Genomic DNA, 25,191 nt, shown 5'->3' on the forward strand with positions numbered 1-25,191 from the left:
GTGACGGAGGCAGGTAAGTGGGGGGGAGGAGGGCTTATTCTGCCCCCATTTTGCCCCCCCCTTCCCCACTTACCTGCCTCCACCATCCGCCACGGAGGCAAGTAGGTGAGGGGGGCCAAAATGTCGATGCACCTTCCGGATCTCGCTCTGCGGAGCGGGGGAGGGTCAGATCGGCCCAAAGCGGATCGGGCCACGAAGCGGTTCGGGGGGGGGGGTCCGTGCACACCCCTAGTTCAGATGGCATGCTAAGCCATGGTGGTTGAGCATTTCGAGCTAAACATTATGGCTTAGCATTTCATGTGAACCATGATTTAGCGTGTCATGTGAACAGTTCCTAATCATGGTGGCTACATAACCGTGGTTTAAACACGCTCACTAACCATTTGCTGCAAAAGGGTTAGTGGACTAACCATTGGCTTAGTGTGTCATCTGAACAGGCTCAATAACATTTGTTGCTGCATTTTGGAGAATGTGGCATAAAAAGCAAGAAATGACAGTATCAACGTGGTATATGGAATGTGTCATGGGCCCCAACAGCTATCAGGGAATTTCAGTAGTGCTGTAAAGGAGTTGTGTAGCTCTAGGCCAAGAGAGTCTTGTGTAAGCGCAGCACCTCTGTTCTCAAACTACGGGACGTTGCCTGAGGCCTCTCCACAGCCCCAGTATTGCACACTGTAGGAGGCTCCTCTCAACTTACTGATTTTTAAACTTCCCATTTGGTTGGTTTACTGTCAAGCAAGGTTCGAAGGAGGCCATGATGAGGGACCCTCTGATAGGACCCCTCCTATATCGGTGGGCCGCTGCAAACGTATCTGATGTTGGCGGTGAGAACAGGTAGCAGCCACAATGAAACCAGCACTGGGTTAGCTTAGTATTAAGGGAATCATGTGTGTATCCTACTTTACTGAGGGCAGTCCTCTATTTAAAGGCATGCATTATTTGTCCAATCCAAGTTGACTTCATTCATTCATTTCATTTATTGCACTGATATCTCATCTTTTTTCCTCCTTAAGGAACCCAAGGCAGCATACATAACCCTCTTCTCCTCCATTTTTATCCTCACAACAACAACCCAGTGAGGTAGAGCCAGTGTGTTGATCTGAGACTCAGACTAGTCCCCACTAGGCCATGGAAGCCCATTTGATGACATTGGGCCAGTCATAGACAGGGTTGCTGTGGTGAGGGTAAAATGGAGAGGAGGATTATGTATGCCACCATCAGTTCCTTAAGGAGAAAAAAAGGCAGGATATCAGTGCAATAAATAAGTAAATAAAATTGGCTGGGCTGAGAGCCTGTGACTGGCCCAAAGTCACCTGGTGAGCTTCTATGGCCAAGTGGGGACTAGAACCCAGATCTCTTGGCTCCCAGTCCAACACTCTAGCCACTACACCACACTGGTTCTCTTTAAAGTTAAGGAACCATAATTACAAGGGACAGCAGGGGTCTTGAACTTGCCCCTCAAAAGTCAGTACCAGACAAAAGACTGAGTAAACACACAGACATCTGCTCTCTCTCCTCCACTAAGGTAAGATGTATTGTCTTTCTGTTTCAATTATAGTAGTTCTTTCCACATTTGCAATTATACATACAAATTCACATATGCAAATGCTATGCAGGTCTGTTCTGTGCCTTCTTTTAGCAGAGCATATCCTCTTGTTTGGTGATGCATAATTGCCCACCCTACCTGATGCCGCCATTTTGAATTCTCACTCTGTTTCAGCCTACAGCACACGTTATCCCTCACCGTTGGCTAGGTTGGCTCGCGCTGACGGAAATTGTAGGCCCAAACATCTGGAGTGTCACAAGTTGCCCACCCCTGGGGTACACCATGAAATGCGCCTAAGTACGAAGAGCGTGCCCATAGGTCTTCGCTCGAAAGAATGGAAGGAGTGGAAAGGATGCAGGACTGACGGCTAAACGTTATAGATGCACTTCCCCAAATGCATGGGACAGGCTCAGGATCGCTTACCAAACTCACAAATGAAGTCAAACTCCTGGCTGCAGTTCTCCGTTACACCCCACTCATAGCCAGAATTCTTCAGGATATAGCCACATGACGACGTGAGGACGGAGGCTGGCTCTTCGTGCCACTTGCTGTAGCTGATATTCGAGGTATCCAGCCAGATCATGGAACCTGCACAGAAAGGAATCAGCAGAATTTATTGCATATCTATTATTATTATTATTATTAATAATAATAATAATAATAATAATAATAATAATAATTGCATTTATATCCCGCCTTTTTTCCTCCAAGGAACCCAGGGCAGTATACATAATCATCATCCTCCGCTCTATTTTATCCTCACAACAACAACCCTGTGAGGTAGGTTGGGCTGAGAGTCTATGACTGGCCCAAAGTCACCCAGTGAGCTTCCGTGGCTGAGTGGGGACTAGAATCTGGATCTCCCGACTTCCAGTCCAACACTTTAGCCACTACACCACACTGCCTCTCACCAAATGTTCCTTTGGCAGGAAACAGACGACCACCAAGAGCTCTTTACTTGGGCAACGTTCCCAAGGAAACGCGAAAGCAGAGCTGCAGGAAAGAGCAACGGAAATGACCGAGGAATCAGAGCCACTTCCCCATGAGGAACGGTTACAGTGGTTGGGTCTGTTTAGTTGAGAAAAAAGGTGATTGAGGCAAGGCTTGAAGGAATTTATTTATTTATTTATTGCATTTCTATACTGGCTGCAACATAACAGACCCTTATGCTAGGTCCGCCGCATAAACCCTGCTCAGGCCAAGCGCCACCACTTGAAAACCTGAGGGAGAGTTAATTAAAACCTTTCCCCTAGCTATGAGGGAAACAGGTTTAATAAAGGATTTGCTCTAAATGTACTGTGTGGGGTGTGTGTGTGTGTGTTTAAGAACTGTAAGGCAAGTAAATAATGCCAAGCTGACATGTGGTATTTGGTAGCTAACAAAATAATAATAAGTTTATTGTAATTTAAAAACTTTAAATAAAATATAATACTTTCAATCCTGCCTAATCTAAATTCTCCACACACCAACCACCTCCCTCTCTCTTTCTCTCTCTCTCTCTCCACACCAATCCTAAGTCCCTAGAGTCTAAACTCTTCTTACTTTACAAATAAAACCCACAAGAAAACAAAACCAAAAAACACTCCTTCACAAATGCCCAACACACTCCTTATATACTCCTTTCTCGCCCTCACACCTATTACATCATAAACCACCCCCACTCAGTTCTAAAGTTCCCTACTTACCAGACATACGAATTCAGACATATACAATATAATCAATTGTTGGGTAATGCCACACCGCCCAATAGCCGAAGCTCTCTGGGCAGTTTAAAAAAATCTAAACCACAAAACCCAATCAAAATATAAAACAACCAGTATAAAATACAAAGTTAAAACAGCAAAGTTAAAATTAGAGTTAAAATTAGAGTTAAAAGTTAAAACTAGACCGGTAAAATGCTGAGATAATAAATGTACAAAATGATGCATGACGCATGGTGTGGAAAACATGGATAGGGAGACATTTTTCTCCCTCTCTAGAAGGAGAACCTAATGAGGTCATCCTATGAAAATGAAAGGTGGGAGATTCAGGACGGATAAAAGGAAGGACTTTTTCACACAGCGCATAGTTAACCTATGGAATTCTCTACCACAAGATGCGGTGATGGTCACCAATTTGGATGGCTTTAAAAGAGGGTTGGATAAGTTCCTGGAGGAGAAGGCCATCCATAGCTACTAGTCCTGATGACTATGTGCTACCCCTAGTATCAGAGGCAGTAAGCCTATATACACCAATTGCTGGGGAACATGGGTGGGAGGGCGCTGTTGCACCATGTCCTGATTGTGGGTCTGTTGGCCACTGTGTGAACAGAGTGCTGGACTAGATGGACCACTGGAGGCATTCAAGAGGCAGCTGGAAAACCATCTGTCAGGGATACTTTAGGGTGGATTCCTGCATGGAGCAGGGGGTTGGACTCGATGGCCTTGTAGGCCCCTTCCAACTCTGCTATTCTATGATTCTATGACCCTTGGTCTGATTAATATGTTAAAACCAATATGAATTTTTAAAACAGTAAAATCCAATTAAAACAAGACAGTGTGCAGACAATGTCAAGCTGCTCTTACCATGAAGACGTTTCTCCTAATGTTCAAACGAAATCTACCCTCCTGTAAATTAAGCCCATTAGATTTAGTTCTGCCCTTTGGGGCATCAGAGAACACATCTTTGCCCTCTTCCATGTGGCAGCCCTTCAGGTATTTGAACTCGGTTCAAATCTACTTGGTTAAGATTGCAATCTTCCAAACACTTCCTTCATGTTAAGTCCCACCAAACTCAGTGTAACTTCTTTCCCTGTAAACATTAATACCATTTGGCTTCGCATTGGGGTCTGTTGAACCCATCACATTCACCTTCCACCAATGAGCATCATTATATTTTCAGGGGGGATAACATATATACATTTTTAAAAACAAAACAAAAACAAAACTTTAAATATTACCCCAGAAAAGAGGCTGCCTGCTCAAAACATTTTAAAGTTTTCATTTATGGAGTTCTTAAAAAATAGTAATCTGGAATTTTGTAAAATGATCCACATTTCAGATGGATTGACTCTCATGTACATGATGCACTGTGTCAAAGTGGAATCTTTGGCAGCTGGGGTTGTGAGTAAACCCCCTTTACTGCTTTGTCTGCCCACTCCACCAACATTGTTTTCAGCCTGCACCTGTCACCACACCATTCTCTGGTGAAACTCACAAGGTAGGCAGGAAGACCATGTCAATTTTGCCGCTGCCATGTCAGTTTCCTTTTGAAAAAAATAAAATGTTTGCTGTATTACACAGCTTATGACACTCCCAACGTTGGTTTATAATGCTCATTTTTAAAAAATACAACCATTGAAACTTGCCGAAAGAAAGAAAGAAAGAAAGAAAGAAAGAAAGAAAGAAAGAAAGAAAGAAAGATGAGATATATCCATTATTCTGTGTAGTGGCTGGATTATAGATTGTGCAAGGAAGTCACCATTTTACAACACTCAGGGGCTCCGTCACCATTAGGACTCCAAATCTCGGCAGTAGAACCACAAAACAAAAATGACACCACCATCGCCCCCACACCAAAAAAACCCTCTCTTGGTATTATTTCTTGTGGTTTTGTCTCGGGGGTATGTTTGATTATGACATTTATATTCCACCTTTCTCCTGAGGAACTCAAGACGGCATCAAGATGGTTCTCCCCGCACAACATTTTATTCTCACAACAACCCTGTGAGGTGGGTTAGGCTGAGAGAGAGAGAGAGAGAAAGAGTGACTGGTCCAAAGTCACCCAAGGGGCTGTATGGCTGAGTGGGGTTTGAATGGTAATCACCCAAGAATGTGTCTGAGACTTAAACCCAGCCATCCCCAATCTTTAGATGGGCATGATGTTGGCTGGGAATAATGGGAGTTATAGTCCAACACATCCAGAGGGCACCAGGTTGGGGAAGGTGGCTCCAACCACTGCTCCCTGTTGACTTGCTCCCCACCCACCTATGTTATACAGAGGAAGGTTGCTATTTGTCCTACCTTCCGTGGTTTCGTTCGAAGAAGAACTGTAGGTGATTCCAATCCACCACTCTTTGTCCTGGGAGATGTGTTCCTGTAAGAACGTCTGGGTTTCTTCATTCTCGATAAAGACCAGATGACCCCCTCCTCTCTCACACCAGCTCTGGGCACTCGTGAAAGTGCGCTGAAGTCTCACAAACTCATAACATGAATCATTGAAAGCCACTTGATATTTTGAACATGGTATCCCCTCTGCAAGGGATGAATCCTCTGTAGTCGAAGAGGGGACAAGGAAAGCAAGAAATATGACGAGAAGCCGCATGCTTGGTTCACAGGTTCGCCAAGTCCTGCATCGGGATGGATGTAGCCCACCACCAAATGAGCCCCTCTCTTTGAGCCCGTCTTCAAATATCATTCTGCTCTAGCATCTATTTTCCTCCCTCTTCCCTTTCCTTTCCTAGATAATAGCAGCCATAGCTTGCTCCCAATAGCTTGCTCTCAATAAACAAAGGTTATGATGCCTGTGAATACACAGGAAAATGTCCCGAGGCCAAGATGCAACAGTGGATAGGAGAAAAGACCATTGTGGAATGGTCCAACTCTAAATCAAGACACTGCACACCGCAGGCTTTAATTTATTGCCTTTCATGTGTACAGAGAAGATTACTTTGATATATAGGCTCATTGGCCATATGGCAACCAGAGATAAAAGACACTGTGAAGAAGCTATTGTACGTTCAGTGGCTGGGCATTCTACCCCAAAATAAGAATTCAGAAACCCAGAAAGCCGGCACACCATAATAATCAGCCAGAAGTTCTGTATCCACAGTGATATGTGAACCAAGGGCGTACACACATGTGCAGTGATGCACATGCACAACCAGTTCTAGCAATTCTTCCCCTTGACAAGGGGGCGAAGAAGGCCTGTACGAATGAGGCATATGGCCACATGTGAGAGTCTGCACGTAAAAGTTTGGGACAAAACAAATCCCTATCTGTAACTGAACAGAAGCTTAAATACAGATAACTGGGCTTACTTAAGCAGCAGCAGCAACATTATACCGGACAGATGGACAGCCATGTGTCAGGGATGCTTTAGGGTGGACTCCTGCATTGAGCTGGGGGTTGGACTCGATGGCCTTATAGGCCCCTCCCAACTCTGCTATTCTATGATTCTATTATTATTTCATTTCTATACCACATTTTCTGGATGGCTCACAAAAATACACATCACAATACAAGATAATAAAAACATAATACTAAAGCGCTAACATACAACATTTAAAACAATTTAAACAGCTAAAACATTTACAATAAGCTAGTGGACCTGATAGAAACAACAGACATAAATGCCCCATCGTATGCATTCAAATGCCTGGCAGTAAAGCCGTTTATCCGCCTTCTCTATTCTCCTTTTGTCAAATTTAGACTGTAAGATATTTGGGGCAGAGACCTCTCTTTTTGCTGTTGCTCCTTAAATGCCATGTACGTTGATGGTGCTCTATCAATGGTTTGTTTATAACGTACAGAATAGCAAGAATGCAGGTCCTGGCCATGACAATCTTACCCTCTGAAATTCAACATGGATGGTAAGGCAATAGGAAGATGTGAAGAAGAAGGAACCAAGGGTTCCAGTGAACGAGCCCAGTGAAACCCAGCCTAAGTACCTCCAAGAGGGGAACAATATAATTTCAGTTCATTTGCAGATACTTAGGCTGGGTTTCACTGGGCCCATTCAGAAGACACCTTAAACCATGGCTTTAACCATGGTGGTTAAGCCAGAAAGCCAGGCCGTGTTCAGAAGGCTTTTTGCTTTTTTCACCATGGTTAAAGCTGTAGTTTAAGGTGCCTTCTGAACACAGCCCGGCTTTCTGGCTTAACCACAATGGTTAAAGCCATGGTTTAAGGAGTCTTCTGAATGGGGCCAGTAAGAGAGAAGAGGTTATACCACGTCTCCACAGAAAAGAGGGGGGGGGGGGTAGACAGACAGACACACACACACACACACACACACACAGAGAGTTAGGCCTCATCTATAATATTGCGTCCAGTTCTGGGCTCCACAATTCAAGAAGGATGCAGACAAGCAGGAGCATGTTCAGAGGAGGGCAACCAGAATGATCAGGGGTCTGGAAACAAAGCTCTATGAAGAGAGACTGAAAGAACTGGGCATGTTTAGCCTGGAGAAGAGAAGATGGAAGGGAGATGCGATAGCACTCTTCAAATACTTAAAAGGTTGTCACACAGAGGAGGGCCAGGATCTCTTCTCGATCCTCCCAGAGTGCAGGACATGGAATAATGGGCTCAAGTTACAGGAAGTCAGATTCCAGCTGGACATCAGGAAAAACTTCCTGACTGTTAGAGCAGTACGACAATGGAATCAGTTCCCTAGGGAGGTTGTGGGCTCTCCCACACTAGAGGCCTTCAAGAGGCAGCTGGACAACCATCTGTCAGGGATGCTTTAGGGTCAATTCCTGCGTTGAGCAGGGTTCCTGCATTGGACTCGATGGCCTTATAGGCCCCTTCCAGCTCTACTATTCTATGATTCTATGAGAGAGAGAGAGAGAGAGAGAGAGAGAGAGAGAGAGAGAGAGAGAGAGAGAGAGAGCGAGAGAGAGAGAGCATGCTATGTAGTGGTAAGAATACTGGGTAAGAATACTGGGCTAAGGGCCAATGTAGAAGTTACTTACATAGCATGGTTAGTTAACAACCACACCTGCACTTCTAACAAACTGAATACCAGGCACTTGGAGGGGAGATTTTCATCAGGATCACTCTGTGCAGGGTGGGAGGCTGCCCCCCCTCAAAACCTCCCCAATTCCCAGGGCAGTTTTGAGAGGGGGGAGCTCCATTTTTGTACTGATAAAGGGGATGATTGAATGATTACGCAGTTTAGTGGTGCTCTGAAAACTAAAAAAAAAATGCCAAGCAACCCAGCTGATCTTGGCGCTGAACATTGATACGTACATTTACTATTCAAATTGTGAACCCAGAAGGACTCCACAACAGAAAAGCTTTTCTTTCTGTGTTCGTCTTCCCGCTTACAAAAAACAACCCTCTTGGATGTGCACCTTTGTGAGTTGATTCTTACCCAGATAGGACCATTTTTGCATCTCACACCGAAAGCCTGTTACCCTGAAATCACTTATGCCTGGAAGGAAATGGTTCCAAGATGCTGCTGCACTCCCTGAAAATGTTATGCTTTGCAGCCTTTTGGCTCGGGGGCGTAGAGTTCGCAATGAAAAAGGGCCATCTCCTGCCTTCCTGTGCTAAGCAAAAGAGCTCAAAGAGGGCATAAGAGGACGAAGGCACACTAAGGTAAAGCATTATATTGTAAGTCAAAGCACAGTACACAGGCAGGCATTGTTTAGTTTGTGAACTCCTGGTATGATCTCTCTCTCTCTCTCTCTCTCCCCCCCCCCCCCTCTCTCTCTTATTATGTTCCCTTAGCCAGGACTTGGAGGAGCCATAGCTGTGTGGTCGAACACATGCTTTGCATGAATAAACGTTGCAGGTTCAGTCCCCAGCATTTCACATCACAGGGCTAGGAAACAGACCTCCGCCTCTGATCAGTTTTGCCAATCTGCTGCCAGTCAGGGCCAATGCCAGCTCTAGGTTTTGGAGGGCTCTTGGGCCAGACACCCTTCATAGGGCCCCTCCCTCAGGAGGAGTTTCTCTATACACAGGAAAAATCCTGCAGCCTTACCAGGGCGTTCACCCTCACAGTCTTCCTACTATCACAACGTGCTCCTTTACGTGATTTTGAATTGTAAACGTCCCAACTCGGAAAGGTTCCATTGTGTTTCATGAAACAGCACCATCTAGTGGGGATAACCCAGATAATGCCACATTGTCTCTAGGTTTTTTTTTAAAGAGAGATTCCCTGTGGATAGCGTGGGAGACATCCTGGATGTTGATGACGACGTGTAATGGTCCCACAACTTCCATGAATGGCCAGTCACAAGCATGCAATCAATTGCTCATTTAGAGATGCTCTAAGTCTACCTTCTCACCACCATTGTGACCAGCTGGTCTTGCTTCTCCTCCTCTTTCTCACCATGGCTACTACTCGCTTGCTTGACAGGCGGAGAGCTAATGGTCTGCTTTGGCAATGCCCCACCTATTTATTAGTGGTATTTATATACCCCTAAATATTGTAAAAATCAGCAGTTCACATCTAAATATTAAATTCACATTTAAAACACAATGGCCCCGTTCAGACAACATGCTAAACCATGCTGCTTAACCATAAAATGGTTAATGGAATGAATGCATGGTTTAGCATGTTGTCTGAACAGGGCCTATATTAAAAACATAACATTAACAGGAAGGAGCAGGGTCTCATTAGACAAAAATGTCCTGGGCTGATTGCCACAACGTTCCTTTTACAAATTCATATCCATCCAAACATCCTCCAGGCTCTTCTACCTCCCAGGCTCGGCAAAGGATTGTATCCCTTTCTAGCAAAAATATTTAGTTGAGTCCTCAGAGCCCCTTTCACAATATACATTCCTCCACATTGTATAAGCTTAGTCAGCTGCCTGAGCTAGTCCCGTCACAAGGCTAATGAGGAGTTTATCTTAATTGGTAAGGTAACTGTAATAAACCCTCCCTTGATAAGCTATCTTGACCGAGTACAAAAAGTGACCTACACGCTTCACACTCAGCGCAAGCCAAAGTCGATAACACAGACTGAACCTCACCAGGAGGAATGGGTAGGATTACAAATGTTCCTTTTTTGTGAAACTAAAGGTGTCTCCATATGACCAATTTATTGCATGCTCGTGATTGGTCACTCATGGAAATTCATGGGTCCTTTACATGATGTCATCAACCTCCAGGATATCTCCCACACATTTCCCCCTTTATGCTGCTTTCAAAAAGATCAGAAATAAGCTAGTAATAAGAGTTAATGGTGCCATATCAGCAGTGTGTAATGCCGGCATAGTGCAGTGAACTTTCCAAGGAAAGATTTTCCTCAATTCGAACTACCTGTCTGTCATGTGAATACTTGAGCATATTTCTCAGTCACAAGCCAATTGGAGGGAGAAGAGGGTAAAATGCCTCCTTGCAACAAAGAGAGACAGATCTGATCCCCCACCCCACCAAACTCCGGATCAACATCCTCTGTTGATTTAGAGCACCCCATTAAGTTCATTGAGGCTTATTCCCAAGTGAGTGTGTCAAGGGTTGCAGACTTATAGTGTGACCTTATGTCTACTCATGGTGGTTTATGGGGTTTTTTAGACAATAAGTGCGAAAAGAAGGAAAACCCCTTAGGAGAGCAAAAAATAAGCCAAAGACAGGGGCGAAACCAAGGAATCTTCTACAATAATATTATTAGTAAAGGGTTTATTAAAGTGCCAGGTGCCTACACGTTTCGAACGCGGTTGCGTTCTTCCTTGGGGCTTTATGCAGCAGAAGCTGCTGCATGACATTTTAGACAATGTCATGACCCTGCAGTTTCACTTCTTGTGGAATCAGCACTTTCAGTGAATTTTTTTAGAGCAGGGAAAATGCAGCATTTAATTCCAAAAGTGAAAGAAAACATGATTTCCTCTTATGTCTTTGCACTATTCCACTATAGCACAGTGCCACCTACAGGTTATGTAGCAGAAAAGCCAAAAAGGAAATGCTTCTCAAGTAGCGCTCGAATCTCAATTCTGTGATGAAACCAAAAGAGACGTGATTCCAAGCCCTCCCACCAAGATGTGATACAATAAAGAAGTTTGCCATACAAACGACAAAGCTTTATTCAGTAGATGTCTCTTCACACCTAAAGAGAGTGTGAAGCCTTGGAGTTATCTTCTAAGCTTAATTAGCCTAATAAAGCAAGGCAATTACACTCAACCCATGTGTGTTTCTTTGGATGCATTCACACAACACTCTAAACCACATTCAGTGGTTGAGTGTGGTTGTTGTTGAACAGTGGATTGTTTGTTGAACTGTGGTTGAATGTGTTGTCCAAACCCAGGACATCTTCCACAGGGTGAGTTGTTAACCGTGCAGTGTGACTTGTTAACCATTGTATACAACACAACAACAAACCAAGGTGGATTGTTCAAGAAAAATAAATCACTGCATAATTAATAAGCTACACTAGGGAATATGTCCTGGGTTCAGGCAACACACTAACCCATGGTTCAACAAACAACCCATGGTTCAATAATAACCCACTGTGTGGGTTGGCATGTTGTGTGAACCCAGCTTTTGAAGGTGTGAAGCCTATGACTGAGTTCACACAACATGATAACCCACGCTCAAGTTTGAGTACGGGTTGAGTCTGGGTTGTCGTTGAACCATGGATTGTTGCTGAAATATGGGTGGGGTGTTGTCTGAACCCAGCCACAATAACAAACCATGAACAACCCACAGTTTGCAACCTCCAAACACACAATGGGTTCTTCTCATGGATTGCTTGTGGTTAACAAATTGTTAAAATTGCATCTTATGGTCTGATAGATTAAGAAGCAACCATACTTTTTGGCAAAATATATTAATAAAGTCCACTTGTTTTGCCCTTGAATCCACCTATATGGCACATAAAGATCCTCCCTCTGCAAAGTTAGGAACCTTGTTGAATTAACTGATTAATGTTCAGCTAATGAATACACTTGCACTTTATCGCTAGCAAAGATCATGGCAATATCCAACAACGATGATGATTAGCCCTGTGTCTCCAGGCACAATGCGATAACAACAGAGCAATATAATTTCAGGAGATATTCTATACTCTGTAACTGCGGTCACATTCCCTGACTAGCTGTACCACAGAGACTGGGTGGATTCATCTGTCTATCAGATTGTAAACACGATCATTTACAAGTCCTTTACTTTCACGACTGAAAATTATCCCCCTGATAAAGAGTCACATTTTGTTAAGTTGGCTTCGTTATGTAAGACAATAATATGTCCCCCATAGATAAAATGACGGGTTCAAAGGTAACTAGGCAGATGCAATATTGCAGTTGATGACAATAAATAAATCCAGAAATAAACAAGTGAGACCTGCAACAAAATGTTGCAGCATCGAAAGTTCCTGGGTACTTCGTTTTGTTCCCATTACCCCTGCATATCCATTTCCGCCCACCTCCAACAGACAGCTGGCATCCTGTGGACATTCAGTATGCTCAATTACCTTTGAGTGGTTGGGGTGTTTTTTGGGGGTGCCCCCTCATAAATTATTTTCAAAAGGGTTTTTTTTTTTTAGTAGGCTGCCAAATGTACATCCGTGGGCTCCTTGGTTATGCAAGTGTGGGAGTGGTCTCAATCTCTTCGTTTGACCTTGGAGAAACATAATTTCGATGGTGTCACTCTCAAAAATGGTGCGCTTGAATGCTGCAGGCGAAAAACAATGGCTGCCATCGCAAACACTTTCCCCCATTTTTCTAAGTAACCGTCTGTTTAATACAAAAAAATATATAGACAGAAAATGTTTCTCCTTCAATTCTACACACAAAAAAGTAGGGCTGTGTTCCGCTTCTCCTCAGACCGGAGAAGCAGAAGTGGATTGGGGTGCTTCGCCTCCCCTTAAGGCGGAGGGGAAGAGGATCGGGGGAGCAGTGGAGTGTCGCGGAGCGGATCGAGGTGAAGGCGGATCCTTCGCCTCGATCCGGAGCTCCACAAAAAAGGTAAGGGGGGGTTACTTGGCCCTGCTGCCACCACCGCCGCCGCCTGTACGGCAACAGCGACAGAGCCAGGTAAGGGGGCAAGGGGGAGGGGGCTCTTATCTGCGTCTGTCTGCGGCCCCGCGGCTGGGGGCTGCGGACGGACGCAGGTAAGGGGGAGGAAGGAGGGGGTGGTTACCTGGTCCTGCCACCGCCACCTGTGCGGTGATGGCAGCAGAGCCAGGGGAGGGGGCAAGGGGGAGGGGGTCTTACCTGCGTCCATCGCGGCCCATCACTGGTTTCACTAGAGCCCGTGGCTCAACCCGGAAGTGTAGGACGCAAGCGGGGCCTACAGTTCCTGATTTAGCCACAGGCTCTAGTGAAGCTGGCAGCGGGCTGGGACGGAAGCAGGTAAGGGGAGGAGGGAGGGGGGGCCCTGCCGCTGCGGAGCTCCGATTTGGAGCCGGAGCTCCGCAGCAGAGCGGAGCAGACTCTAGATGGATTAAGGTGGGGCGGAGTGGGCCCGATCCGCAATTTGCGGATTGGGAGCGGGGCGGGGGGGGGTCCTTGCACAGCCCTACAAAAAAGGTCATTACGTATTTTTAGGACCTATCATTTTATCAAAAAGTTTACTTTTAAGGTTTCCGTATGATATTTCCTGAACATTTCTTCTAAAAAGAGATTTACCACTTCAGGTTGCTGTTGGTCTGACAATTCATGGGTCAACCCGCAGCCATTTCCTAGAAAATATTGTGCATGGTGTCGGCTGTAGCATTGATTATAAACGGGTCCTGTGGTTAGAAACACAAATCACATCAAGTGTTTTGAAAAGAATTCATGAAAACGATGGCGTTTACATCCCACCAGACATTGTGCCAAATAGATTTATACATTGTGCTGCTGACAACCTTGACTTCTCTGAAGACAGAGCAGATGGCAGAAGAACACTTCATGGGACTGTCATAACGGTGTACCAAGTTATGAAAGAGTGTGATCCCATTACACTGCTGTCATCAGCTTCATCAAAGGATTGGCCAGGAGAAACCTTTGACACTGCTCTACCAACTGTATTTGCATGTCCAAACCCACCCAACTGGAAAACCTGCTGCCTGTGGGTTCACACAAACAAATGAACTCCCTGGCAATTCTTAATGAGCCTGTACTTGTTGATGCTGCTTGGTTTTTTCTAAGAAGTTACATACTGACTGCCAACAAGAAGTCTACTGGATACTCTCTAACGTGGTCTGACTATAACAGCCTCATAGTAGATGAGAAACCTGTCTCAAGAGTAGCCGTGCTACCTATGATTCCAGAGTCACCAACCAATCATTCAGTGCAGCTTACTGTCATGAGGCAACTGGAGAAACTTAACAGTGCAGTTCATCACAACAGTTTTAATGCATGACACCAGTTCAGTACCTCACACAAGTTCAGTGCAGGCAATGGAGGAAAAAAAGGTAGTTGTCACAGTTGACATGGCTCTTTACACACCACTGAAACAACTGGAAATGTCTGTCGAAGACTGTAAGGGAAAATGGCTTTTGAAACCTGGTGAGCTACATATTATAATTGCTCAACTGAGCACAATCGGAGAATTTATACAAGGATCTGGTATACCTGAATTATGGCTGATATGTGATTTATATTCTACAGCAACGATGAAACAAATCCTTGATGGAAAACACATAAGAGCAATTCAAGCTTACATAACCACAGTCTCTGCATTGACTAGTCTCCTTCTAGAAGAATTTGAGGAAGAATATCCCGGAAAACTAGACTGTGTGAAGCCTCTTTTCCAAGAAGTGGTTGAGGGCTTGACAGCTGGAAATGAAGAAGAGCTTCAAACAGCACATGCCACTTTAATTTCTACCATAAAAGAAAAGAAGATTGTTGTTGAAATAGATTTTCAAATTTTCCACCACAAGAAAGGCCAGAGAGCCTGTTTTCAGACTAGCATGCACATATATGGATATGGTGCAAACAACAATGGGCTTCATAAGAGCTGTAAGAACATCGGATTGGACACTGGGCTTGGCATCCCTCCACGAGTTTGTGAAGTACTTCTTTGCATTTAATCGACTGAATTATGCATGGATGATCACCCTATACCTTTCAGAGATGGAAACCTTGGAGTCAGAAGATCCAGAGATTTGGAAACAATTCATGGAGGGGAATTGGGTCGTGAACAGAAGTTCAGTGCCATTTTGTGCTCTTGGCACTGACGAAGCCCTAGAACATCAAAATCGAAAACTTAAGGTACACGGAGGACTTGTTGGTATAACACTTAACGAGAATGCTCAGAACCAATTCTTTCTTGCTAATTCGGAACTAACTAGAATTGCAAGTGAAACTGATAACATGATAGCCTTTCGAAACACAAAACAAAGTAAACATCATGAACTGTCCATTAAATTACAACAACGTCAGGACAACAATGTTCTAAAACTAAAAAAAGTTTTTTAAAACTCAACAAATCCCTTTCACTGCCAAAGTGATGAGCTCATTCATACCCTAACTCAGCGTGTCTTTTCACAAGAAGTACAGGTGTCTTCAGAGAGTGTGGCAGAAGTTGGACAAGATCTCTATAATACCTTCTTGCAACAGCGAGTTCACAGTAACAGCATACAGTTCTGGGCGCCTATGAAGAAGAAGGTAATTAAAACGTGTAAAACAGCAGCGAAGAAAGTTAAAATTACCCTGAAAGACAAAACTATAACCATGAAGACGGATCTGTCCCTTATTTCAAGGTTGTTGATAGCATCCAGAACCAGGCATGACATAGATTTAAAGTACAATTTCAGTAACTACCAGTTTTCAGCACTGCCGAAGTAATTGTTTGGTGCTGATGGGAGAATGCATCATTGCCTAGCTAAGTACAAACTTATGGATGCCCTAGAATCAATACAAACAACACCTGGCCAAGAAATGATAGAGATAATGCTACAGCACCCGCAGATTTGGAAGAGCATGAAGAACTACAGGAAAATGCTGCGATTGTAGATGCCATGGCACTTCTTCATACCTACCACAAACCTAACTCAGTGAAAATATGCCGTGACCTTGGTGTAAGCTTCAGCAAATGGATTGGTGAAAACTTATTTATTTATTTATTTATTTATTTATTACACTAGCTGTACCCTGCCACGTGTTGCTGTGGTTCAGTCTGGTTAAATTGAAAAGAAAGAAAAGACAAAGCGGATGTTTCTAATACGTTTAATTTCACAATGCTTGTGGATATACAATATTTTTAATTGTTCCATTGTCTGTGTAGATATAGAGATTGTCTGGTTTGCCGACTCTAGAACACGCAACATATAATTGTCCATGTGAGAAGCAATCTGTGTCTAGATCTAAACCGCACAATTCTAAAGATTGGCCCTGAGCTTTGTTGATGGTGATTGCAAACGCCCATTGAATTGGGAATTGCAATCTCTTAAATTGAAATGGCATATCTGTTGGAATCATAGGAATGCGAGGAATGAGGACATCTTCACCTTTGAAAGGTCCTGTCAAGATTGTTCCTTCTATGACGTTGCTCAGTAATTTTTTTACTGCAAGCCACGTGCCGTTGCAAAGTTTTGTGAGAGAACATGCAAATAGGAGAGGAGGCAGAGGCAGTGGATTGGCCTACTGTTTGGTTTTTAAAAAAGGATGTTTTTACGGTGAGGAGGTTAGTGGAAACTCCTGGCAGTTGCCTTTCTTCAGAACGTGTAACTGTCACAGGTGTGACATCTATATTCACTCAGCCAATTGTGAGAGAACATGCAAATAGGAGAGGAGGCAGAGGCAGTGGATTGGCCTACTGTTTGGTTTTTTAAAAAAGGATGTTTTTACGGTGAGGAGGTTAGTGGAAACTCCTGGCAGTTACCTTTCTTCAGAACGTGTAACTGTCACAGGTGTGACATCTATATTCACTCAGCCAATTGTGAGAGAACATGCAAATAGGAGAGGAGGCAGAGGCAGTGGATTGGCCTACTGTTTGGTTTTTAAAAAAGGATGTTTTTATGGTGAGGAGGTTAGTGGAAACTCCTGGCAGTTACCTTTCTTCAGAACGTGTAACTGTCACAGGTGTGACATCTATATTCACTCAGCCAATTGTGAGAGAACATGCAAATAGGAGAGGAGGCAGAGGCAGTGGATTGGCCTACTGGTTGGCGATGTCACAATGAGCTATAAGAGCAAATAGGAGAGAACATGCAAATAGGAGAGAAGGCAGAGGCAGTGGATTGGCCTACTGGTTGGCAATGTTACAATGACCTATAAGAGCAAATAGGAGAGAACATGCAAATAGGAGAGGAGGCAGAGGCAGTGGATTGGCCTACTGGTTGGCGATGTCACAATGATCAGCAGGACTGGTTTTGAGGAGGCCTATTTCTTCGATTTTAGGACAAACTTTTGTCCCCATATAGAACATAGTTACATAACAACGCTCGCATATTCGAATGCAACATTGTGTCAAAATTTCAAAGCATTCAGTGAAGAACTTTCGGAGATATAACGTCTGTTTCGAACGAACATTTACATTTTTATTTATATAGACTAGCTGTACCCTGCCACGCGTTGCTGTGGCTCAGTCTGGTTAAATTGAAAAGAAAGAAAAGACAAAGCGGATGTTTCTAATATGTTTAATTTCACAATGCTTGTGGATATACAATATTTTTAATTGTTCCATTGTCTGTGTAGATATAGAGATTGTCTGGTTTGCCGACTCTAGAACACGCAACATATAATTGTCCATGTGAGAAGCAATCTGTGTCTAGATCTAAACCGCACAATTCTAAAGATTGGCCCTGAGCTTTGTTGATGGTGATTGCAAACGCCCATCGAATTGGGAATTGCAATCTCTTAAATTGAAATGGCATATCTGTTGGAATCATAGGAATGCGAGGAATGAGGACATCTTCACCTTTGAAAGGTCCTGTCAAGATTGATCTCCGACTATAACAATTGCCACTTCGTCTATAGTTGGAGCATTGAATCTTCGCACATGTTCTCCAGCAGGTGTTTTGTCAGCATGAATAACAATCTTGTGTGTATCAGATGGCATCATGTCAATTGCTGTTTTGAACAAATGTACTAAATTGTTTTTTTCGTGAAGTAGCTGTTGCAGTTTTGAAACGATGGACCATTTTATGCCGGTATAAATTCCGCAGCGTGCATTCAATTCATTGTTCTTCCTGAGTCTGATTTGCAATTTCTCGTCGCAGTGCTTCCGCTCTGCGAGTACTACAACCTAAGTGTGATCTTCTGCGAGGCATTATTTGGATGAAGTAAAGCAGATTGTTTGGTTTTTTAAAAAGGATGTTTTTATGGTGAGGAGGTTAGTGGAAACTCCTGGCAGTTACCTTTCTTCAGAATGTGTAACTGTCACAGGTGTGACATCTATATTCACTCAGCCAATTGTGAGAGAACATGCAAATAGGAGAGGAGGCAGAGGCAGTGGATTGGCCTACTGGTTGGCGATGTCACAATGATCAGCAGGACTGGTTTTGAGGAGGCCTATTTCTTCGATTTTAAGACAAACCTTTGACCCCATATAGAACATAGTTACATAACAACGCTCGCGTATTCGAATGCAATGTTGTGTTAAAATTTCAAAGCAATCGGTGAAGAACTTTCGGAGATATAACGTCTGTTTCGAACAAACATTTACATTTTTATTTATATAGATTTCTATACCGCCCAATAGCCAGAGCTCTCTGGACGGTTCACAAAAATTAAAAACATTCAAAGTATAAAACACAGTATAAAACCATACTATAAAATACAATATAAAAGCTCAACCAGATAAAAACAGCAGCAATGCAAAATTACAAATTTTAAACACCAAGTTAAAATTTATTTATAGACTGTTAAAATGCTGGGAGAATAGAAAGGGTTTAAAAGCATACAATGTAGGTGCCAAGCGAACCTCCTTAGGGAGCTCATTCCACAGCCGGGGTGCCACAGCAGAGAAGGCCCTCCTCCTGGTAGCCACCTGCCTCACTTCCTTTGGCAGGGGCTCGCGGAGAAAGACCCCTGAGGATGACCTTAGGTACACATGGGAGGAGGCGTTCCTTCAGATAGCCTGGCGCAAAGCCATTTAGGGCTTTAAAAGTTAATACCAGCACTTTGAAACGGGCCTGGACCTGGACTGGCAGCCAATGAAACTGGAAAAGGACTGGCATGACTTCAGCAATTACAGTGAGGTTCATGTGGTTTTCGACTCTTACAAAGAGAACTCATTGAAAAAAGAGATGAGAGTGATTCGGCAAAAAGGCTCAGATCTAATCCAGTACAAAATCAGACCAGAAACAACGACTGGAAGTACACCAATGAATAAATTACTGGCTCATGATAAGACAAAGGATGAACTGACAGAGTTCCTTTCCAACCAGATCCTTCAATTCGGTGTGACCAATAGGAAAAAGTACGTTGTCAGTTGGAAGGACAAAGCCGCTTCAACACATAGTGCTGATGTATCGAGTCTTTCAAGTACCCAGGAGGAGGCGGACATGAAGATCATACTACAAGCTGCTTACTTAGCACAGAGAGGAATAAAAAACACCCATGTGTTTTCACCTGATACTGATGTTTTGGTTTGAGCAGTAAGACGATATCCCCAACTTACACCAGAGTTTGGACTTTTCCTTGGCTGTGGTATGAAAAGATTTGTTCAGCTAGCTTTAATTTACAAAGCACTAGGGCCACTGAAAGCCTCTGCACTCCCTGAATTACATGCACTTTCAGGAGCAGATGTAACAAGATCATTTGTCAACAAAGGGAAAGTAAAGTGGCGGAAGACATTCAATTCTGTACGTGATGAGCCATTAGAAGCTTTTGCCAAACTGGGAACTACACTCTCTCTCACTGATGATGTCAGGGCGAGCTTGGAAGCATTTGTTTGTCAGCTGTATATCCCTCAAACGGCACTGACTGATATAGGAGATATAAGATGGTTGTTGTTCACACAGAAACAATGTCAACAAAATCTGTTGACAATGCCAACAAAATCTGCTCTGAACCCAGCTTTGTTAAGGGCTCATCTTCAGGCTTTTGAGTGGAATTAGGACATCATCCAGCATCCTAATATTTTATTTATTTATTTATTTATTTATTTATTACATTTTTACAACCGCCCAATAGCCAAAGCTCTCTGGGCAGTTCACAAAAATTAAAACCATAGTAAAACAACCAACAGGTTAAAAGCACAAATACAAAATACAGTATCAAAAGCACAACCAGGATGAAAACCACGCAGCAAAATTGATTTAAAATTAAAATACAAAGTTAAAACAGCAAAGTTCAAATTCAAGTTAAAATTAAGTGTTAAAATACTGAGAGAATAAAAAGGTCTTCATCTGGCGATGAAAGGAGTACAGTGTAGGCGCCAGGCGGACCTCTCTGGGGAGCTCATTCCACAACCGGGGTGCTACAGCAGAGAAAGCCCTCCTCCTAGTATTTCACCACCTACGGATCTCGGATGGAAGAAAGTAGGGAGTACATACCAGCCAGTTGCATGAACCATGCCCTGTGCTCCAGAGCTTATATTGGAACTTTGTGGCTGCTCATGCTCTCAAAGGCGTTACTCTCATCCATGTACATGTCAGTCGAATGGCTTAAGGTGTACCGAGATGTGTAGATGTGAAGGTGATCCTGACCGATGTGATAATATGGGAGAGTTCGAAGAAGATGATGAAGAAGACTTAGGACTAAGTGAGATTCGTAATGAAAGCGATGACTGTAATTAAAATGTGATTGCAGTAGTGAATAAGTATTTTGTTTAAATTTTTAAAATATACTTTTTGATTCAATTGTTATCTTTTAATTTCATAGGTCTGTACTGTAAAAAATATGGGGGCATGAAGAATACCCATGTGGTGTCACTACTAATAATTGATATCTGGTGTCACTAGAAACAGTGTCATACATATCAATGTGCACTGGCTAAACTCCCAAAAGTCTATTATTGTTTAATTACACATAATCTTTATTGTTTCCATGGTTAAGAGATGACTGAGCAACATTAATGTTCACAGAACAACTTTTAATTTTTGGTACCACTATTTTAATTTGGAAACCTTAAAAGTAAACTTTTTGATAAAATGGTAGGTCCTAAAAATACGTAATGACCATTTTTGTGTGTAGAATTGAAAGAGAAACATTTTCTGTATATAGTATTAAACGGATGGTTACTTAGAAAAATGGGGGAAAGTGTTTGGGATGGAGGCCATTTTGTTTTTCACCTACAGCACTCAAATGTGCCATTTTTGGGAGTGACACCATCGAAATTACATTTCTCCAAGGTCAAACGAAGAGATTGAGACCACTCCCACACTTGCATAATCAAGGAGCCCACGGAAGCCTGTTTTTATACATTTTTGGTATTTCTACAAACCTTGGGACACAAGCGTGCTAATGCCTCCCTCTTGTATGTGTTTGGCTACATAAAAACTAGTACTTTGAGAACTGAGTTGGAGATTCCTCTTTACTTTTACTATTTGCCATAAGAGTTTACAAGTGGAACCTGCAACAGAGTTTTGCAGTGTGAAGTGCTTCTATTCTGGGTTCCATCCAGCTGGCCATACCCTCTTCCAGAATATTCCATCCCCAGCAACTGGTATTGAGAGGCATTCTGCCTCCGATACTGGAAGTAACGTACATATAGCCATCATGACCAGTGCCTACTGACTGCCTTCTCTCCCATGAATTTGTCTAATCCCTTTTTCAAGCTGTCCAAGTTAGTGGCCAAAGCTAGATCTCATGATGGTAGCTTTTGGGGTCATAGATAGCTGAGGTGATAGATCTCAGTCCATTATAATTCCTTGGGAGCAACTGCAAATGTCTCTCTGCCCCCTCCCCCCTGTCCCTTTACCCTATCAGGACATGGTGATTGTGAGGTGTGCTCTGGTTGTCTATTGTGATGCGGTTCTTATTCTGAGTGGGAGTGGTCAGCAGCGGCTACTAGCACATTTCCCCTGAGTTCATGGCTCAAGCTCTTGGTGTCAGGTGGGTGGGGAAGACAGAGCTCCCTTTCCCATTGGAGGAAAAAAAAAAGACTTTAATAACTCAACAGAGAATAGCACAATAAAGGCATGTACACATCAAACCCAACCAATTGGTAAGGTAAGTAAAATGCCTTGTTTTGCATTACCAAGGAACAGGAATCAGCCCATCCCCAGTTGCCAAACTCTCGATGCAGCGGCTAACCAGGTGTTCTTAAGGGCATGATCCTGTGCATGTTTAGACAGAAAGGAGTCCTACAATTCCTAGCAGGCTCCAGTCTGCCAAATGTGGCTGGAAGGATGCTGGGACTTGTATGATTTTTTCAGTTTAAATATGTTTGGATGGTGCTCTCAGCTTCCTTATTGCCAAGTGAATGAGATGGATTTGGGGAGGGAGGAACTTAGTTTTAGAATCCAGTTGCAATCCAGTCTTTCGTTATCTGGTACTAGAAAGGTAGAAATCTTCTTTGGACATTGCCGTGTTAGTTATTACGGAAGACAGCCTCTTTTTTTTCTCCAGGTGAAGAAGGAAAGGAAAATAACATGAGGGATTTCATCAAAACAAAGCAAAAAAACATCACGGAGTTTGGGTCAGAAATACTATGGAGAAACTGGACAATAAGGCTGGCCTGTCGTTCTCATACTTACTTACTGTGTTTGTTGTGTAAGTATGCTTTCTGTGGTTGATGTTGATTGGTTTTGCTGTCGTATGGTCCTTCGTTGCTACAGGTGAAGAGGTGATAGATAAATGAATTATGGACGCTGTAGAGATGTTGGAGTAATGAGTTTGTGGAAGTGAACGAGGAAAGGATCTCAGCGACATGGTCACTGCAGTGCTTTGGACAAGAATGGAAAAAGCATCAATGAACAGTGCAGGTGAGAATCGCAATGACTTGAACAGATTGTCATATATATACATTGTTCTCTCTGCCAGGACGTTTGTTTGCAGGTGGCAAAGGGGAAATTTCCCCCCAGTGAAAGAGCTGTAAAGCTTTACCTTTCTGAAACAGCTAACAAACTTATCTGGAGTAACACAAGGAATTGTTCGAAGTGGTTGAGACAGGAAAGAAGAAATGGTTTGATTACCATTGACCATGAAACCATGGTCTTCGCCAGCCCTGAATATTGTCCTCCATTCTCAAGAATGAGAAGTAAGCATTCTATCTATCCTCTATCATCATTTTTGAATGTTACTTTTTGCTGTTTGTTTTTAATGATAGTATTTGTTGTTATTGTTAGCCAATATTGTTATTGTTAATGGGTCATAATTCATGGGAAGGCAGGATATAATCACGTAATTGCATCCCCCCAATCCCACCACATTCTCATCTCTTCTGCATGAGGAGATAGGTTCAAAGCTCTGAAGCTCAGATAACTTCTCCACCTCCAGGTAAAGTGGAAGGACCTTTCTCAAGGGGCTCTGAGTGATGATCCATTTAATCAGTTTTATTTTTCAGTTTGAATGGTAAAAATTGGATGTATCATAAGAAATGGAGGCATGCAGGAACTCCAAAGGAAACACAAAGTTATTTGAATGAACTTTAACAGATTGGTAAGAATTTCAGTCTCTGTGGTTCTCTCTTTGGTTATATTTATTACCCTTTCCTGCATCTGTGTGACTGATCAACCATTTTATCTCCCTTTTAGCATCTTTTTTGAATGTCATATTTTGCAGCTTGTTTTTAATAATGTTACTGTTTTTATTGTTATGAATCATGGAAAGGCAGGGTATAAATATTTATAATCAAGGAATTAATTACATTTCCACATGCCCATCCTCATGCCGACATTTTTACCACTGGTCCTTGCAGCTTAAGAGTCTCTGCATGAGGAGATAGTCTTAAAGTTTGGAGGCTCATACAACAGGACTTTGAAAAGTGGAGCATTTTTTCACCACCAGATAAGAAAGGCTTTTTCTGAAGGGGTCTTGAGTGATAATCAGTTTAATCAGGTTTAATTTTCACTTTGAAAGCTAAAAATCAGATCCATCAGAAGAAATGGAGGAATGCAGGAACTCCAAAGGTAAATGGAAAAATGGAAACACAGAGTTAATTAAAAGCAATTTAATAAAGCAAGACATACTGTAGGTAAGTTTTCACATCTCTGTCTCTGTCTAGTTCCATTTATGACCCTTTCCTGCATCTGGATGACTGAACAACCTGGCTTTAATTTTGGACTTCTTTAAAGCACCAAAAGATATTATATTCCAATCTAAAAAGTGAAACTCACAAGAGTTGGATGGTTTGTCAATCTCCATGGGAAAGTCAGGAGGAATCAACCAAAGAGACATTTTCTCTTTAAAGGTAAGGACCCCATCTGGCAGCACACATATTCCTATTGATAGATGCAATTCTTACGTTATGGTCAAATAGATTTTGTTCATTTAAAGAGAAGAAGGCTACAAACCACTGCAGTGCTTAAGTACATTGTAGTTGTATATGATGCTATCTGTTTAACTACAGTCAGGATTTTAAAAATGAGAGGGATGGATTATGGGGCCTAGAGAAGGGTCCACTATCAATCCTTGCCACCATTTTCCCTTCTTGGGCACAAACGTGGGCTGTGATCTCCCATCCACATTAGCAGGGAAGCCATATAAAGGCATAGATTTCATAATAACTGTGCAAATTCAGAGATGCTGTCTGGTCATCACAGCCATTGCTGTATAAACCCTTTCTTCATAATTTCAGTTGCTTTGTGGTTGGCTGTGATCATGTGGTGGTAAGGGAAATAACTTTGCACATTCTCAGACACACTGTCATCTTTCTGTTTCCATATATCTAGGGACAATGTGGACTGGGAAGGCTCACTGATATTCTGGAGGCAAGGCTGCATATTAATGTTCAGGTAACAGTAAAATCAGGGCTGGAGAATTCATATTTTTAACTCCACCATCTAAAAAAAAACATCCAGGTGAGCATTCCAATTTCTATACTTCTTTGATAGTTCTTTTTCTAGGGCCTCGGTTGACTGAACCAGTTATAAATCCTGAACGGATGCCATTATTCTCACTGCAGCCAAGTCCCTTACAGATTGATAATAACACAATACAGCACAGCAGATAATCGTAATTA

At 42.8% G+C, this 25,191-nt stretch overlaps 2 protein-coding genes across 2 annotated transcripts in view; one reads left to right on the top strand and one right to left on the bottom strand.

Moving 5' to 3' along the window:
* The window catches only part of LOC134408947 (polycystin-1-like protein 2), a 73,219-nt gene extending 67,347 nt beyond the window's left edge, over positions 1 to 5,872 (bottom strand). The window contains exons 1-2 of the mRNA XM_063141466.1: positions 5,548 to 5,872; positions 1,970 to 2,134 (exon numbers count right to left, since the gene is read on the bottom strand). Of these exons, the coding sequence (XP_062997536.1) occupies positions 1,970 to 2,134; positions 5,548 to 5,848 (466 nt within the window). The 5' untranslated portion in view covers positions 5,849 to 5,872. The remainder of the gene's footprint in view (positions 1 to 1,969; positions 2,135 to 5,547) is intronic.
* Positions 1 to 25,191, top strand: part of CMIP (c-Maf inducing protein) — a 605,118-nt gene that overhangs the window by 222,484 nt on the left and 357,443 nt on the right. The window lies entirely within an intron of this gene.

This window comes from Elgaria multicarinata, chromosome 14 (genome assembly GCF_023053635.1).
Source record: "Elgaria multicarinata webbii isolate HBS135686 ecotype San Diego chromosome 14, rElgMul1.1.pri, whole genome shotgun sequence".
Lineage (NCBI taxonomy): Eukaryota > Metazoa > Chordata > Lepidosauria > Squamata > Anguidae > Elgaria > Elgaria multicarinata.